At 44.6% G+C, this 19646-nt stretch overlaps 1 protein-coding gene and 1 long non-coding RNA gene across 2 annotated transcripts in view; both read left to right on the plus strand.

The window, feature by feature from the left end:
* Nucleotides 1-18079, plus strand: part of LOC107988068 (teneurin-1-like) — a 58385-nt gene extending 40306 nt beyond the window's left edge. Inside the window, exon 4 of the mRNA XM_017039289.2 lies at nucleotides 17247-18079. Coding sequence (XP_016894778.1) covers nucleotides 17247-17494 — 248 coding nt within the window. The 3' untranslated portion in view covers nucleotides 17495-18079. The remainder of the gene's footprint in view (nucleotides 1-17246) is intronic.
* Nucleotides 18080-18084: 5 nt separating this feature from the next.
* LOC107989607 (uncharacterized) lies at nucleotides 18085-18994 on the plus strand. The gene is made up of 2 exons (XR_001761174.1): nucleotides 18085-18756; nucleotides 18794-18994. It is a non-coding gene; the product is annotated as an uncharacterized LOC107989607 (long non-coding RNA).
* The last annotated feature ends 652 nt before the right edge of the window (nucleotides 18995-19646 follow it).

Raw genomic sequence — 19646 nt, forward strand, 5'->3', positions numbered from 1 at the left:
ACCAATGACAGAGACACTGACCTCTGGACCAACACGACCCATAACCCCCCCATAACCCCATTCATCCTTTAGCTACCGCTCAATTCCTTTGAAGGTTCAGGGGGCGCACTAGAGCCCGGTCGTGGTTGCTGGATCGGTACGTTTTCCAATACGAGTATTTAAAAACGTATCGTTTCTGATACCGATACTTGTGTCGTTAGCGGTTCATCCCTTGCTGTATTTCCTAACGTGTGTGTCGTTATTTGCGGCGGCAGTTCAGATAAGCACGTGCTGATGCACGGCGTCGTACTACCAGCCATACAAAAGAGCAGTCCTGATTGTGGAGTGGAGCCAATCAAAGGCTTTGTTGCTAATCAGCGTTCTCTCTGTGCCCCAAGTTTTCCTCCATGTATCAAACTCAGACTCTGCGCTGATGTGATTGCTACTTACAGTGCAGCACCTCGACCCAACCTCAGGCCACAGGCCCCCGACCGGTACAGGACCGCGGCACCAACGCCACGGATTTATTTCTGCTAATCGACTTAATATTCACCGTAGAAATCATCTCACAATGAGCGTTTGATTTCTCCACTGCTGCTCAGTGATGACAGCCGTACTTTGTTGTGGTAAGAACTTCTCCGCAAACTTCTCTGCTAACAGCTGTGTCTCTGGATGAAGTGGTTATATTCCTGGCAGTCATCTTCTCTCACAGCAGGGGGGGGCGCTGTGATGTGTGCTTGTCTTACTGATTCCCCCGAAGTGTGTGTGTGTGTGTGTGTATGAACCTCAGCCTACTTTTTACTCTTGTCAGAACTTTTCTGTGGCCTTTACTCTCACACTGTTTGCAGACGATCATGTGTTTTATAATGGTAAAAAAAAAACAAACCTACAGGTTGTTGTGTCTGTTTTTAGGATGAGGATTTGGTGTGGGTACAGGATTAGGATTAGGATTAGGGTTGAGAAAGGTTGAGATTAGATGTTGGGGAATAAATGTGATCGTCAAGCCCTAACAAAGACACTGAGGACACTTTTGTCTCGTGGGGACATTCGGCAGGTTCCCAAAGAGCATATAGTTATAATAAGTGGTTAGTTTGAAGGGACTAACTAGCATACGTGTGTGTGCATGTGCGGAAAAGAGAGAGAGAGAGAGAGAGAGAGAGAGACAGTCAGTCAGAGTTGCTGATCTATCTTCTATGTGGATTTTTTTCTTTTCTTTTTTCTAAGTGCGTTATGCGTGCGCGTTGACAGGCCGTTGTTCAGCCTCCTGACAGACACTTCCATTAAATCATACTGCGGCGGTAACCTGCGCTGACAGGACGCCGCCGCCGCCGCCGCCTCCCTGGGATCCTCCATCAGGGTCTCTCATGCACTTAACGAGGAAGTAAACATGCTAAATCGTCTGATAAAGATGAGACGAAGTGGCTGTCGTGTGTGACGTGCACACGCACGTCTCCGTACCCGGAGCAACGATCACAAAACGGCAAGACAACGGCCATTTTGGTTCCCTCAAAGTGCAGAACTAAGACTAATCTGTTACCAGAGAAAACCAAACGCCGCGTCAGGCTGTGGTGAGCGTCGACGCTGCAGGAAGATTTAAACAATTTGACATCATGTTATAGAGTTTCTGTCTCAGTGAAAAACTGATTTATTTTTATTTATTTTTTTTGTCTCTGTTTCATGTGGTTCCAATTATTTTCAAATGTAAAATGACAGTGAAGCAGAGCTATTGTTGCACAAGACAAGATCCAGTAATGAATGCAGCTCCTTTGATGTGCCCTTCAGAAGAGAGAGAGAGAGAGAGAGAGAGAGAGAGAGAGAGAGCTGCATATGATGCTGCTTGTTGCTTGCAAATCATTCTGCAGATTGAGGCGGTGTGTGTGTGTGTGTGTGTGTGTGTGTGTGTGTGCCCAGGAGCTGCCTGGTGAGAAAAGTGTGTGGATTTTGAAGAGGTGTTGAGTGCTGGAGGTTGATGGCTCTGCTTGTTCCTTTTAAGGTTATTTTAAGCTACAGACCTGCAGGGTATGTGTGTGTGTGTAGGTGTGTGTGAGAGAGAGAGATATAGAAAGAGAGAGAGAGAATGTGTTTTAATTAGAAAGACAGGAGTGTGTCCTTGGGCTGCTGCTGCTGCAGAGGGTCAGGAGAACCTGGCATTCTGGGAGACAAGTCTGGCAGCCCTGCTAAACACCCATTACCAGACATGGAGATGCCCTTAAGAGAACGCCATCACACACACACACACACACACTCGTACACACAGCGGCCTCCGTCCGGAGCTCGGTCAGTGTTTCTCAGGTAGCGCTGCAGAGCAGAGCAGCATTTTCCTTTGTTTTCGTGGCTCTTTTTTTTTTTTTTACCCCCCCGTTGGTGAGAGTAAAATGATCCCTGGCGTTTTCTGAGGCAACAGAGAGGTGGGCAGACTGAGAAGGGCAGCAGTAGGTGGAGTGGAAGGAGCAGGGGGGACACTGAGAGGAGGGTGAGGGAGATTGAAAGAAGAAAAGGTTGAAAGGGGAAATGGGGGAAGATTCTGACATTTATATTCCTGTCCAATAGGAAATGCCACTTCAGACTGGCATTCCTTTTTTTTTTCTTCTTCTTCTTCTTCTTCTTCTTCTTCTTCTTCTTCTTCTTTCGTCAATCATTCTTCGCAACCTCCCGCTGAAAGACAGCCGGCCGCTCACACCCGCCGTCCGTTCCCGCCACCGTCCTCTGGTCACCGACCCTCTCATTTCTCCACATCAACCTTTTCCTGTTTTTCGTATATTTCCATCTCCTGACCTCCGGCTTCTCTGAGACATTTCTTTATCTCCCTCTGGTCATTTCCATATCACAGGCTCTCACCTATGCCACATCACGCCTGTCCTTTGTCAGCTTTCTTCTTTGATTTCTTTTGCCTTTGAATTCTCTTTAAACCCCCCTCCTGCTCCCCCTCCCCGTTCTTCACCTGCATAAGCATCTCCTCAACCCTCCATTTGTGTCTCCAGCTCATCCCATCCTCAGCCCTCCACCGCTCACCCCTGGTGTGGCTGACGTGGACCCGGCCGATGATGGGACTCAGCCTCCCAGATGAGGCGATAGCTAATGGTTGTTGATTAATGCATAACAGGCAGGATTTAGAGAGTCCAGACTATTAGCCTGACCAAATACTCCCGGCTTTTATTAAAGACCAACACTTACAATTTTAGACTACATTAAGGCCGGGGTCCTGTCTTCACTGCCCCCCTCCCTCCCCTCCCCTCCCTCTTATTTGCCATTCGTTGCCGTCCCCATGGCAATGGTGGAATATTGTCCTTTTTTCTTTTCATAATTTTATAGCCTCGGAGCAGGCGACCCTTTTAGAGGGAGACGCCGGTGTCTTTTCGCGATGCGGCTTTTCTTACTGTCACCGTGTCAGAGGTCGACGGCCCCTTTTAGTCACAGTGGTGGAATAGGAAGAGGGGATGACGGGGGAGGGTGGAGGGTGGAGGGTGAAGGGCAGCCGTTGGGGGTTGGTATGAAAATGAAGGGTTGATACCGTCACCTTTAACTGCCGGCTCCATGAAGGGTTGATACCGTCACCTTTAACGGGTGCTCACGGTTTGTTGTCATCTACATCTGCTCACGTCATCACCCACTGAGAAAACAGTTCTTAGGTTGGGTTGCGTTAGTAAGATTGTTTACTGGAAAAAAAAAAAAAAAACGAGGCCAAATCTCGTTGCTGATTGACCCCTGACCCCTGACGAAGGACAAACCTGGGGTTGTACCTAATGGATGTCTTTATATACTGTAGGGTAAATGAGGGCGTCTGTGGACGTAAATAACCGTTCACGCTCACACTAATTAACCTGATCCTGAGTTTGAATTCTTTCGGATATTTGTGCTCGGAGAACAAAGTACTATGTAGTATTTTATTACCTGGTAATAGCTGCAAATAGTCGGACATTTGTGTCCCTGTAAGTCAACTCTAAATAGTCGAAAAAAATATTTGCTAAACATCTTCTAGTGAGCCATGTTCAAGGTCGCGTCCTAATCTTCCCCGACTTCCAGCTCTGAATCTAAGGGATGACTCTGGAACACGTACGTCATTGTCATCTCTTAAATATTTTTCCACGTCTCCAGAATCCGTCAGTCCATTCAGTTATTTTTAGAATAAGACGGTTATTGTTGAGGGATAATCCCTGGGTTGGCCACTGCCGTTCGGTCAACTCTATTATTCAGAGTCCAGTTAGTCTTCATTTTTAAATGGACGTTGTAATTTAAAAAAAAAAAAAAATAGAAATAGCTTCAATAGAATTGATTGAATAGATCTGATGAGCCGTACACACGTCATCAGCCGCTGTGTCGTGTTTTTTAAACGACGTTGATTCACCAATGATTTGAACAACTGCAGTTTATTTGGTGACCACGACATTAACCCTGTGAGCGATCAGTCTCCGGCTGATGATCATTCAGTCCGACATCCTGGCTGACCCTAAAACCAGTCAACGTTTCCTTGGGCTGCACTCTATTTATAGTTCTCCTAAATGTCACCTGTATTTAAACCACACTCCTCACAGAGCGCCGGGTTCAATTCTCATCCAAACACATGTTCCAGTATTTAGACTAAAGCAACTCATCCGTTTTATAAAGTGAAAAATAACCTTCCGAATGAATTAATCATAAATGGATGTATTTTTTTTTTTTGTTAACAAATGTCAAATCCAGTCCCTGATCCGTCACCACATGAATCACTGCCACCTGCTTCTACATCTGTACTCTTTTATGTTCCCACTTTCAGCATTTCTCTTCTTAAACTGTGAAAGGAAAATGTCTCATTCTCCTTCGGCCAGAAGAATATTTCCATTTCATGAAATCGTAAATCACGGCTCCACAATCCACCTGAACTCAGCTGGGCTCAGAGCGGACGGACGTTGGACGTTAGAGACAGTCAAACTGAGGAGTGTGTGTGTGTGTGTCGAGGCCAAATCCTCGGCTTAAGGTAATAATAGAACGTCGCTCTAGAACGTAACAGTTAATAACATTACGAAGATTGCATTTTATTGGAGGAATCAATTCTTTCCGAGCGTCTGCAGCGCTGCGCCGCCTTTTCAGCGCAGCGAGCCACGTTGGCTATTTAATTATGTGCCTGACATTTAAATAAAAAAATCTTTTCCTATTTATTTTGTCTCAAAATGAATATGTTTGATTCCATAACAACACAATCACAGTAAATCCCATCGTGTCTGCGGCCAGATCTGTTAGAAATCATAATGGAATCAAATCGTATTAATTTTCCAGACTGTGCGACACTTCAGTTACTTCTCTGTGACAGTTTCTTTTTTTTTGCATGGAAAGAGTCGCGTCTGACAGTGAGGACGACACTGAAACATTTTAAAGCTGAATCCAAAAGGATTCTGGAGCTGAGAAACGTTTTTCAGTTGTTGTTTTCTTTGAAGGAACACATAAGCTATAGCTAGCCGTCGCCAACATTTTTAGTACGAAGGACCGGTCGGTTAGTATCAGCCGTTACTGCGGATCGGTAACACCCTGCCATCACTGTTACAGAACTTTCAAACTTGACCGTGACCTGGATGACATCTGCCATCATTGAAAGATCAAATCTGAATTTTCGACATTTTTATTCTGTTAGTTTCGGAGTCTCACTGACCTGATGTTTGGAAACATTACCAGATTATATTTTAGTGAAAAAACCAAAGGGATATGACTGGATTATTTTCTGAACAAAGTAAATTAGTAAAACTGAAGTACTTTTTTTTTTTCACCGTCTCCCGCTGTAGCCTGGTACGAAATAAAGCTACGGACCAGAACCGGTCCCCAAACCGGATGTTGGAGACCCCCGACCTATACTACGCAACATCGCATCGTGTTGGTGTTTGACTCCTTCAATCCCTCAAAAAAAAAAGTACCAAAGTCTGCGTCTGGTTATTTAAAGACCTGGAATTGGACCAGCACCTTCTCCCTGTCAGACCAGAGCACGAATCACTCTGCCACCACGCGGCTCTCTGTTAGCTGTTAGCTGTTAGCTGGGACAGCGCACCGTGGCCGTCGTCTTTGTTAGCCGTACTCCTCTGTCTCTCCAGAGGGATGCTGGGAGCAGAGGGCAACTGCAGTCTGATGTGGGGCATCTGTTCCCACATTTGTTACGCTCTTTCCCGGTGTGTGTGTGTGTGTGTGGTTTTAAGGAAGTGAGTGTGAGACAGATGGAGGGTGAGAATGTGTGTGTGTGTGTGTGTGTGTGTGTGATAGGTGCAGTTGGCGGACTGGAACGACAAGGTGTTGTTGCAGCAGAGGGCAGGTGCAGAGTTGTCATTGGTCCGTGTTAACGCTGACCCGGGGCAGTGGCTGCGATCACCTCATTGACCGCAGGTTGGCCAACAGGTAGAACAGCAGGTGGTGCTGAAGTCACCGTCGGTGCCTTCACGTCCACAGAATCTTTTTTTTTTTTCCACGCGGTCTTTTGGTCTTTTAGACTTTTCTGATTTGGCTTTGGACGCCACCTCATGGACGATCTGCTGTACTAGATGTTTTAGCTAGCTGCCAATCAAATCGGAGATTCAGGGTGATTTTTTTTGTGAGGTTATTTAAATTTTTGGGGGGGTTGGCAGGACGTAGTCACCGTGTAGACGTAGAAACAGGATGGAGTCAGAATGACCAGTTTGACCGCCCAGACGCAACAAAAGAGAGAGAGAGACGCTAACGGTTTGCGGCGCGACTAGTCCTTGATACAAAAAAAAGGGTTTGGACGAGTTATGGTTCACGCAAGGATCAGACTTGATGATGAATCGACTCTTCGTCTTCGTCAAAGTTCCAAAAGAACAGTTTGTAGTATTTCGTGTGTTTAAGTTGAATATTCAACACCAGAATATTCTCACTGGAATACTTCAACAGTACACAGTAGGTAATTCTAAAATTGAGAAATGAGAGAAAACTCATTTGAGGTTTTTATCCACACCCACCGCTGTGTGTAGATCAATAAAAAAAACTGCAGTAAAACTGGTTTATATCCTGTGTCTGTTGTTAAAATTAAACTATAAAAACAAATATTCTCGTCTCACCCCGTCGGACCTTTCATATTATTGTGACATATACATGGAGTATATGAATATAAATATATGCCTTCCTTTATATTGCAGTCTCAGAGGGTGCATTGAATGCATCATTTACTCTCAGGACAGAAATTAGACTCATTTACCGCGCTGCCTGGCAAAGACCAGAACTCTGCACCGTTGACCTGCTTCTCCTTCAGAAAGAGGCACAGAGCGACCAATCAGAGGTCCGGGTGGAACCGCACCGAGGATCTGGAGGCGAACGCACCTCCTGCACGTCCGTGAAGATAAAAGCAACGCCGGCGTTGGTGAAGAAAGGGAGCAGGAGTCGGCACCGTGATGTGGCAGCGGCCGTCGTCCAGGCAGGAGGTCGAGAGCGGCCTGATTTATAACTGTCGCTGTTGAAAAGCGAGTGCTTCATAAAGATTTTCCCGCCGGCTGACACGAGGTGATCAGTGAAATGATCTGACTGTAGTGAAGTACAGTTACAGCACGTTGTAAAGTTGACGCTGTGACTTTGTCCGTCGGACAATGTGCCGTCGGAGAGTGCGAGTCCAACGCTGGCCCCGCGTCAAGGTCAAACGGATTAGGAATGATTGGGTTTCCGATACTCGACAGTGGAGTAGCACGTGATGAATCATCGGTCCGCACCACGTTGACAACAATTAAGAAGTGTTTGTTCACAGACTTCACAACGACTCCAAACACAACGTGGACCTGATGCAATATACTACGTATATTACGGCGCAATATATATGAAGGTTCATCTCAGGAAGTGGAATTTATTTTTCACGTCACGTGTGATATTTCAATTTCTGTATCAGATCATATTTTATTTTTATCCAATATATATGAAGGTTCATCTCAGGAAGTGGAATTTATTTTTCACGTCACGTGTGATATTTCAATTTCTGTATCAGATCATATTTTATTTTTATCCCATTTTTTTGTTTATTGTTTTTAATTTTTTACAATTTTTTTTACAATTTTTTTTACAATTCAATATTTAATATTCCTCATTTTTTATAGTAAAATATTTAAATTCTTTTCATGTGTTGATCTTGATTCAGCTAAACTCGTGGGGACATTTTTTTTTTTTTTTTTTTTTTGTCGTTGGGTTCACGTTCCAGAGGGTTCGGATCAGACGTAGAGTCAGATTAAAGTTAGGGTTTTATCGTGATTACGCAATCATTTGCAATCTAAGGTAAAGGGCTTAGGTGGTGCAGTGGTAGGAGCCTCCTCTGCCCCCTGGAGGCTCCAGGTGTCATAGCACCTTCTTCCCAAATCCCAGGTTGTGTTGCGTCAGAAAACAACGTCCAGTTTTTAAAACTCAAACCGAATCAAGATTCCAGACATCGCAAACCAGACTGACTACTGCAGTGACGACCCCCCCCCCCCAACTACACCCCCCCCAACCCCATGAAGGGACAAACTGAAGGTGATTCTTCCCGTGATAGTCAGGGACTAGGCTACGTGTGACGCGTGTGTGTGTTTGTGTTTGTGTTTCATCTGTGAGTTCCGTCGCAGCCTTGGTTTTATTTTGCGTCTGTCTTGCAGAATCATCATTGTTTTCGCGCCGTGTCGTGTTTGTCGGTGGGGTGTTTATTGTGTGTATTGTGTGTATTGTGTGTGCGTCTTGGCACATACATGTTTACTACCCCGTCAGTCTGTGTATTGTGCAGCTGCTGCTGCTGCAGCTGCTGCTGCTGCTGCTGCTGCTGCTGCTGGAGTCAGTGAATTCATTTGCATTCATTCCTTCGCCTGTCTCTCCTCAGAGCCCATTCTAATTACCAGCAGCTCAGGTCTGCTACAACGCTGAACATACACACTCTCTCTCTCTCTGTCTCTGTCTCTCTCTATCCCTCTCTCTCTCTCTCGTTGTGAAAACTGCTGCTGCTGCCGGTGCAGTTCTCTCCTCAGCTTTGATTCGTCTCCGTCTTTAGCCAGAGCCGAGATTCTCTCTCAGCGTTACTTTGTCTGCTGTCAGGCCCCGGCCCTGCCTCCTGTTTCAGTGTTGGAGTCGAAGAAAGTATAGTATATCATTTTCTCATGTGTGGAAGTGAAACTTTGCGACGATGTGTGTGTGTGTTTATTGTGATTGTTTTGGGATTGAGGGACGAGCACCATGTGTTTGTATACGAGAGAGAGAGAGAGAGGATTGGAGAAGATGAATGTTCTCTGATAGAACTGTCAAGGCCGTTGTGACGATTCACCTCCTGAGCCGCGCACGCGCCTTCACGCCTTCTTCCCGTTGATGCAAAAAAAAAAAAAATATATAAAATACGACCAAGTCAGAACAAAAAAAAAAAAAAAAAATACGACCAAGTCAGAACAACTGACAGCAGCTCGACTCCATCACAACAGACGTACAGTTCAGTTCAGCCCAGTCCGACTGAGTACGTTCGTATTCACCATAATTCCCACACGCAAACACCTGCACAAACCCGTGGCAGGTGGCACCGACTGCGGACCGCACAGCACCGACAAGGTCGAGCTCGATCTCAGCTAGCCGCCGTTGTCGTTATCCGGTTTTTACCATCCGATGCGAAGCAGCCAAAGTTCATTAACATCAAAGACTTTTTCGGGTTAGCAACATTCGTGACGCAGCGGCAGATTAGGCACAGCAAAGTTTTGAAAAAAAAAAAACAATCTGAATGTTTCTGCAGGAAATGGAGGGAAACAGAGAGAGAGAGAGAGAGAGAAAAAAAAGTGTATTTCAAGCACGGGCCCCTGCAGTGAAGTGTTTGAGTGATGGCATAAGCCTTTTGCTGTAGAGCTAAAGTGCTCGACTCCTAAGGCTCCACGTCCTCTCTAGGGAAACGCCAGTTTCAGAATCACCTGCAGCTTCAACATGATTGTGGAGCTGCTCCCTGGTTGTTTCTGAAGATACAGGGCAACAAACAAGCAATTACACAAATATGCACATCATTTACCTCCTTCACGTAGACACACAAACACACACACACATGCAGGCCCTGACTCACACTTGAAGGCGTGCCAGTCCCGCGGTACGCAGACGAACATACGACGAGCTGCTGCTAATTATCAGGGTCCGTCAAAAATCGACTGTTTCTCGTCGCTCTCCCAGCGCTCCTCGTTTCATTTGTTGTTGTTTTTTTCCATTCTTGCCTCTGTTAGACAACATGATTGTGTCACTGTTTAATTGACTTCCCAGTGTTTATCACTCTGTCGGCAAAGATGAATCAATGGCTGTTTTTCTTCTAATTGCCGTCCCACCGTCGTCAATGTAATTATCATCGTTTCTGCCGCCATCGCTGCTGTTTCCATCATCACGGCTGCGGCCGTTAACGTCCCCCGCTATCACATTTGTTATTGTCATTATTACTATTATCAGGGAGCTCGTCTTCATCAGCTTCATCGTCATCATCATTATGGTTATTAGCCATATTAGCCCCAGTCCGCACCCATTTGTACGTTTACTTCCTGCGGCTTCATCAGCAACCGAACATTAAACCGTGAGATGGAGCTGGATTTTAGCCCACGGTGTTTACCAGTAGCTAGTTTCAATTTCGTTAATTTGACAGAAGTAGCGTCTTCTTTTTCACAACAGTTGATGATGATTATTATGAAACATCTTCCATCCAATCACAGCCTCTCAACAACTTTTCAAAATAAAGTTCTCGGAGATCCACCGTCCACTCATGAACGTTGGATTCTCTACATGTGACGGACAGGACAGCTGTCCTGAGCCGAGGCCCCGCCCTCACCTGATGGCTGCTGCTGATTGGCTGCCCCCCCGCCCCAGGGACTCTAACAGAAACAGTAGAAGATTAATGGTTAAAGGAACGTTCTTGGTAGCGTTGTCAAAAAGAGGAACAAAACCCTGTGAGTTCTAATTTAACTTCACTGACCTTTTTTTTTATGGGGTTAATTATTTATTTCATTATCGCACAGCAGTGGAATAAACTTTGTGGCAATTGGATGCAAGTCAATTAAGGAGCAAGATAGATGAGGAGCCGTCCGGTGGGAAATTATCAGGCATTTATTTTTAGAGCGGGCTGTGGTTCAACCAACAATAACGTTAAACCTTGTCTGAAGGAATCGCGTTCCTCCGTCAAGGCAGGCAGATTTTTTTTCTTTATTCCATTGTTGAGGTCAGACTCTGTGTATGGATTTTTTATGGCTTCCCTGTAATAAGGGAAATTAACTCTGCAGCAGGGCGCTGGGCACAATAATGAAGAGAAAGAGTAAAGGATGACGGGGGGAGGGAGGGAGGGAGGGAGGGAGGAAGGAGGGTGAGCAAACAAGAGAGTGGAGACGAAAAAGCTGGTTAAATATTAGGTTTTAATATTATTGTGGCTCATGTTTTTATGGTCGGCTACACAGAGAGAGAGAAGTGGTCGCTTCTTATTAAACAGACTATACATCCCAGCGGGCGTGCAGCAGGTGCTGGTGGGCGGGGGGGGTGTGAAGGCGGGGGGGTGCGACTTAAGTCTTTAACCTAAAAAAGAAGAAGAAAAACTTCCTCCAGAACATTTTCTGTTGATAATGTTCCAAAATAAATGTAGAAAAAATCAACTTTTTCTAGATCTTACAGAACAGTGATCTCCTTCATAAAAGTGCGTCATAAAAATAAATTGCTGATTTTTATATGTTTACAAGGGACGAAAAAAAAAGAAGAATAAGGTGTGACAAATTTTAGGGATTAAGTTTCTAATGTAAAGAGTGTGTTTATGCATTTTAAAAAAATTTTTTTTTCTTTTATTTATTTCACAAACTCTACTTTAAATTGAACACAAATGTGTTTTTTTTTTTGGTTTATTTTTTTTAACAAGCGTTCTGTTAAATATTCTCTGTTGGATTACAAAAACAAACAACAACTCATTGACGTGGAGTTGAACATCTGGCACCGACGGTAGAACATTTTAATGAGCATGACCAGCGCTCAGGAATGAGATTATGTTTCACACCTGCTTTAGTTTCCATTTTCATCCTCACTCAAACCTTCCAAATAATAAAAAAAAAAGATCTCAAACGGATCGAGACGAACGTGAAGAATTTTTTTTTTTTATATAAACTCACATGGACATAAGGCGTTATTAGGCTCCTCCCTTTACCAAATCAAACCCAGGATTGATTTTAATCCATACAGGATTATTAATCCCACCTGAATTCTAATTCTTCAAACTCTTGAATTAATCCATACAGGATTGTTAATCCCACCTGAATTCTAATTCTCCAAACTCTTCAACCATCGTATTTACCCAAAAATGTCCCAACAAGTATATGAAAAAAAACGCTCCTTCATTAACGTGATTACTCATCAGTTCCACTCTGGCTCGGTGATATATATTTATATATATATGTATATATATATTGACTCTTTAATGTGTATTGATGTCATTTTATGTGCGATACAGAATTAGACTATTTTGTTTGCATCGATGTTTGCTCTACTGCCATAAACTGATGTACAACCGATAAAAAGACCAGAATGCAGTTCAGTATCGACGACCAGATTGAATCCATTTTTCCTGCCACTTCTCTGAACATCAGTCTTAAATAAATTATTATTATTTATCAATATGTTGCTGCAGCAGGGAGCGGGCCGTGCCCAGTACAAGTATTTATTAAGTAAATATCAGGGAGTAGAAAGTAGAAAGTATTTGAAATCTACTGGTCTCTAGAATAATTGTAAAACTTTTTTTTTTTTTTTACGTCTGACCGCGGCACCTGTTCCCTCTTAGACTTCTTAGTAAATCCGCACGGATCGTCTTTTTTCCTAACCCTAAAATTCTCCTCCTGCTCTCCTTCTTTTGTAACTCAAAGCTGATGATTCCAGTATCTTTTAAGCCACTTTCTGAAATAGACTTTTTTTTTGGAGGGTTAAATCTCAGCAAAAAAAAAAAAAAAACCCCGGGGCAGAGGATGGTCTACACTTTTATGGCTCTCATCTTGAGCTGTGATGCGTCTCCTCCTCCGGCCTCTATCTTCTCTCCATTAGCTGTTTCTAAACTCCTGGATTAACCCCTTACCCCCCCCCCCATTACCCCCCCCCCCAGTCCAACCACAGTCCTGGAAATGCCAGCACATCAAGGTCACAGCCGCTGTTTCCGACTCCTTCACACGTGGCGGCGTGTTTCAGTCGACTCCGTGTTAAAGAGGCGAGGTGCCGGAATACGTTAGCAGATTTTCCTCCGCACCCACTTTTGTGTAACTACTGTGTGAAAGAGCTGGAGTTCAGTTTGTGAAAATCCACTGATGGAGACGCAGCCGCTGAAGCGCAGCTCGCTGAAGCGCCATCTGGCAGCCAGAGTGCACGTGTCACACTAGTCACTACAATTACATCCTCCCGCTGGCGTCCGCCTTCTGTATACTTCCTGTCCAGGTCCATTCTCTTTGTCCGTGCTTCCCAAAAGACCAGGGCAAATGCAAACCTCGCTAAAAAAAGTGTCGATCTAAAGTCTGCGTTTGGTATCAATCAATTCATAAATAATAATCCCAAAGACGATTCCCTGATTTTGGACTCGTCCCTCTCTGAATCAACCAGATGGAATCAACGATCAACGATCAACTGACGGCTAATACATCAAAATCAAACTAAATGTTGTTTTACTCTTCACTTCACTGTCATTAAGTTTGTTTCACACCAGAACCTGGTTCTGGTGTGAAACACTCTCAGTGACTTCACCACATCAGAACGGCGTGAACTTCTCCTCAGTCATTATCTCACACTGACTCACGTTCTGAGTCAAGTCTCGAGTCCTCAGAGTCGGTCCTCGCTGTAAGTCGACCGTGTGCCTGAAGCACGTCTGAAGTACCGGTGTCAGTGCCTGAAGCACGTCTGAAGTACCGGAGTCAAACAAACGCGCTCTTGTAAAAACGGGCAAATGTTCAACAGAGAAACCGTTTTTCCTTTGGGTTTGTTGACAGAAACCTGTGAAAGCGGGGGATTTTTGGACTCGACTCGAACCTGAAGCTCCGCTCTGCTGCCTCTAGTGCATTGCCATGAGAATGTCGCAGTGCTTTATTTTTCCCCCTAACAAGCCATCTTGATATGCAGAGGTGGTTCAGGAAAAAAAAAACAACCACAAATTCCATTCTGGGCTTTCACAGTTTCAAACTCGACGGCGCCTCCGACTGACGACACGTCTGTTCTCTGTTCGATGTTTCTCAGCATTGTGATCAAGGAACGGAAACAGATTCATGATTAAACAGCAGTAAAATGTGCTTCGCGCCGCGGCGAAGGTCTGCGGAGAAGAATAGAACTGAACATAATAGAATAGAAACTGCTTTTGTGATCAACTAGGTAAAGGAAATGGTGAAAATTCTTACAAGTTCTCACCGTTTGGACGCTGCTAAATACTGAAGTAGTTTGAAACCTGCATATATATATATATGTGTGTAAACATACACCTCCTGCACAGATGCCGCCTCCAGATGTTTTAAAACAGCGGCTCTCGGGGCCCAGGTGGCCAAGACACAACCTCAGATTAAGAAACTGAAGAGAGTCGGAAACTGAGAGAATTACAACTGACGTGGACTCAGAGCCTGCAGCGAACACCGTCCTGCTGCACCGTGGGGAGGTTTTAACAGTTTTGAACCAATGGGGTTCATTTGGCAAAGATTGTTTTCAGTTACCGACAACAGGTGGCGTTGTATCAGCTACATGTTACGTTTTATTTTAGTCCGAAAACATGTGTAAAAGTCACAGGAATATCTTTCTAATATTCGAAGTCAACTCACTGCTTCAACGCTCGATATTTAAAAAGAAATGTGTTTGAAAATATTCATTGTTGTTATGAGTGAGTGCATCAAACAACAACAACAACAGGAAGACGGCGTTGGGTTCGGCCGCCTCCGTATATACAGCGCAGCGATGTAATAAATATGTGATGTGAGTAATGGCACGTCATGCGTAATGAAGAGATAATTTCATTGTGTCAGTCTGCAGAGAGGGGAGACAAATATATTTTTTGCATTCGTATATGGAAATATGACAGGGACGAGGCGGCCATCTTGGAAGATTCATAAAACATGCCATTCATCCAGACGGCACGTTGACAGCTTCTGGGCTGCGGCTTTGAAACTTTTATTTTCATATACGCAGCTGTATATTTGAAATAAACATTTTCATGTTTGTAGAGAATAAATAAAAAGTGATATGAACGGGAGGTCGAAGAAGAGGAAGACGACGACGACGAGGAGGAGGAGGAGCAGAGGAAACGGTGATATTGTTGTCAACGCCATCGTTGGCGGTGGACAGATGGTGTCGCGGAAATGTTTATAGAGCGTGAGGGTGTTGCCCTGCCAGGGGCATCAACGACGACGTGTTCCACCACGACCTGGTGTTTACACTGCTGAATCTGAAAACGCCATAAAACCTGATGGAAATCAATAAACGTCGTGTTGAGTGTCTGACATAACAGCAACATGTCTGTGTGTGGGGAGAAAAGGCAACAACAATTTGGTGCAAAGTAGCAACACAACGACACCACATGTTGTTTATGGGATAACGTTAGCATCAGTACCTGTTTTACTAACTCTATTTTTTTTTTTTTTGTTTTTTTACTGGCAGTTGAAACCAAACCCTTTTTGCCTTTTTGTTTAATAATTCACCTTTCTTAGCATTTTCATTAGATCTGCTGTCTGGAGTCGTCTGGGGGTAATACCCCGGCCTACGACTGGGGCAGATCTCCGAGGGCGGGATACTGTTACAGATTCTAAATTATTGCTGTCATTTTCAAAGAAGAAAAAAAAAAACAAACCAACAATGTTGAGGCTAAGAGCGGCGACTCCTCGCTGCCGTACAGATATAACCTTACACTGACTGTCAGTACAGCCGGAGACCGGGGTCTTGTGGGATGTTTGGTTTCTCTGTGCTCGGAGAACCGTACTGCCGCCGTATGTCGCCCTGAACGCAGAGGCGTAACCTCCCAAGATGGCTGATGTTCACTTGGCCGCGAGCACACACGGAACGTTCTTGATTTGAAAAATCTACTCACAGATGCAGAGAACAGCCGCACGATGTCGGGGCGCGGAGCGAAAAAAAAAAAGCCACGAGAAACCAGACTGTTGTAACCGAAGAGACTGACTCCCACCACGACCTCCGCCCCCCCCAACCAACTCTGGTGCTTAACTGTGTCAACATTGGACGTCAGGAATCTCGATAAGACGATTGGGAAAGGACTTTACAGCTACCGCTTCCCACGGTCACTGGTTACTAGTAGACGACTGGTTACCAGTGGGTGACTGGTTACCAGTAGATGACTGGTTACCTGTGCGTAACTGGGTACAAGAAGGTAACTTGGTACTAGGAGGTGACTGGTTACCAAGAAGGTCACTGGTTACCAGTGGGTGACTGGTTACCAGTAGATGACTGGTTACTAGTAGTTGACTGGTTACCAGTAGATGACTGGTTACTAGTAGTTGACTGGTTACCAGTAGATGACTGGTTACTAGTAGTTGACTGGTTACCAGTAGATGACTGGTTAACAGTAGATGACGGGTTACCAGTAGCTTGACTGGTTTCCAGTAGTTAAGGTGACAGTTTACATGAACCAGTAGCTTGACGGGTTATGGGTACAAGAAGGTAACTTGGTACTAGGAGGTGACTGGTTACCAAGAAGGTCACTGGTTACCAGTGGGTGACTGGGTACAAGAAGGTGACTAGTCACATTAGGTATAAGTGAGTGGTTACTAGAAGAGAACTGCTTACCATAAGGTGACAGTTTACACGAACCAGTAGTTGACTGGTTACCAGTAGATGACTGGTTACCAGTAGCTTGACTGGTTACCAGTAGTTGACTAGTTCCCAGTAGCTTGACTAGTTCCCAGTAGTTGACTGGTTACCAGTAGCTTGACTGGTTACCAGTTAGTTTGACGGCAGATTTCGTTTCATCGTAAACCTCCAGGTCGGTCTTTGTTGTCCGTCGGTAACCAGTTAGCTTGACTGGTTACCAGTTAGCTTGACTGGTTACCAGTTAGTTTGACGGCAGATTTCGTTTCATCGTAAACCTCCAGGTCGGTCTTTGTTGTCCGTCGTCTGTCGGTTGTTCGGCTCCTCTGTGTCGTAGCCAGAACAGAGTGTATTTATTTATAGCCCAGTTTTTCTGAGGCTGCAGGTAAAAAAGAGGAGATTTTTTTTTTTACCAGGGATTTATTTTCCTCCATCAGTGACAGAACAGTAAACCGTCGACCGTTGTACCGTCCTAATCAACCCATGTGGTTTTTTCTTCTTCTCTCCCTATTTGTCCCCCCCCCCCCCCCCGTCTCTCTGTACAGAGCTGCCCAGCAGTCCAGGTGGTCAGTTTACTTTTCGCCCTCTGCCCCCGCCACCTCCGCCCCCCCATGCTTGCACTTGTGCCCGTCCGGCGCCCTACACCCAAGTCAGCCTCCAGAGGAAGACCATGCCGACGCGGTGCCAAACCAGCCAGGGCAGCCAGGGGGCGGACACCAGTTCCAGCACAGACCAAGCGCAGCTTCACAACAGCTGGGTGCTCAACAGCAACATCCCCCTCGAGACCAGGTGAGGCAGCGTTGCTGTTGTCCACCGCGGACTACGGCAACTAATCTTCTGTTTTTCTTTCCCGTGTTTTCGGTCCAATGATTTGTTGTTTTGAAGCAGAGAAAACTTCCAGGAAAGTAACCTCCTTTTAACACAATGCTATTTTATTAAATAGACTTCTTTAATCTCACAAATGATCATGATTAGATTAAAAATGTTTTATACGCTTCAGGACCACAGACTTGGCAGACGTTGGTTGTTTTTTTTCTTTTGTAAAACAGAGTGGAATCATCAAGAATGGATGTTGTACTCGCAACACAATTTTGTAAGAAAGGAAATGTTTTGCATGCGTAGTGAGCAGTAAGTGGAACACCACACAGGCCTCTGGGGTGTTGGAGTATTATAGGACTCTTCATTTTTCTTTACCTCCCCACTGCAGACAGATTTACCATGGGACTTGTATCTGAGTTCAGACTCCCTAAAATAATAAGAAAACTCAGCATCCTCAAAATCCGAAACTCTCACATTTGAATTCTCTCCTCGGGAACGCCTTGTGATATCTGTTCCAATTGTTGTACACGCTGAAATATTTCCGTATGCTCAGCGGACAAAAAAAAAAATCTTCTTGAGTAATAATGGATTAGAGAATAATTAAGGTGAGCCTCATTTGGAGCGCTGGATCCAAGACGAGGCAAAGAATATGTTTGCATGTCTAATCAGAGTTCAGTGCCACAGCTGAATTCTGGAATTATGAGTGAAGATGAGATTGGCAGACTGCCACGGCAGAAGAAGGGCCTTTAATAAGTCATGCATTAGGCTATAATTAGATCTCAGCTCATTTAAAGGAAGGAAGAATAGAATAAGATTCAGTGACAATTTGAATGAATCACTGGCCAGACACGGGTGTCAGTGTGAAAGACTTGTCAGAAGAGCAGGGTCATTACATCACCTATCGCTCTGCGTGCTCGCCACAAATTAAAATCCGGCACAAACACAAACTTCACTCTGCTTCTGCTTCCGGATTTTTCCTCTACTCCAGATGTGATTATTAAAACAGTTCAACAGGAGCTCAGATTATTACAGACGTTGGATGTTGATCCGTCCTTGTACGTTTTTGATACTTGTCCGTAAGATCGTGAGGCAAAAGGATTGTACTCCAGCTCCGAGCAAGACAGTTCGGGATCTGCTACGTTTATATCAGGTCCGGAATTTTGGACTGCTTAGGTCAAAGTTAGCCCGACGAGCGTGAATGAAGCGACTATCCAAATATCAAGCTGTGCAACACAGGTATTTGTTTGTCAAAATATCAAGCTGTGCAACACAGGTATTTCAAAGGTCGCCAGTTACTTTAAAGGTACTGAGTGATAAGAAAAGCTCATTTTGATTCATGAAAATACACCTGCAAAATGTAACAGCATTACAAAAAAAATAAATAAATAAAAATGTTGCTGCGCAATCGCAGACTTACCATGCTAGCATTGTGATCGCAATCACCCTCCAACATCACCGCGATGAGTGATTCAGGTAAAAATGGCCGTCAATGTGAATGACCTCTGGTGTGAGGTCGCTAACTTTTCTATGAACTCAATCTCTGTATCAGCTTTGATTAAATAAACCAATATTTAGTTGATTTTTTTTTTGGAAAAGAAAAAAGTTTTATTCACACTGATGCTACTCTGGGCCAGATTTCAGGCGTTAAGACAAAGAAGTTGAGAACATTTAAGAACTTCATGTCGGCGAGTGTTGGCAGAGTTGAAGTTGAAGCTCTGACCTCAGTGAATGTGACACAAAAAATTACATTTCCCCCCCGTGTCAACGACGCGCGGCTTCTCTTCGACGCCTATTTGATGAATCCGTATTGAAACGTATTGACGTTGCGTCAGGTGAGATTAGGATTGTTTGAAGTGTGCATGGATTTCCTATTCCACTGCGTATCCGCTAGGTTTCTGTGAAAGACAGCTCGTGTGGAATGCAAAGTTCAATACTTTTTGACGTGATCTCGCGCCGCGCGCCTTAAAAAGGGAATAACAAATGGAACGGCGATAGGTCGAGTCCGTTTGGGTCGTGCACGGAGGAGGAGGAGGAGGAGGATTTGAACAAAGAGAAACGAGCCTTGATACTCAGACAAACAATCACACACCGGGTGTATGCGAACAAACGCCCCCGCCCTCGCACAT

The sequence above is a fragment of the Cynoglossus semilaevis genome, chromosome 15 (assembly GCF_000523025.1).
Source record: "Cynoglossus semilaevis isolate Cse_v1.0 chromosome 15, Cse_v1.0, whole genome shotgun sequence".
NCBI classification, from domain to species: Eukaryota; Metazoa; Chordata; class Actinopteri; order Pleuronectiformes; family Cynoglossidae; genus Cynoglossus; species Cynoglossus semilaevis.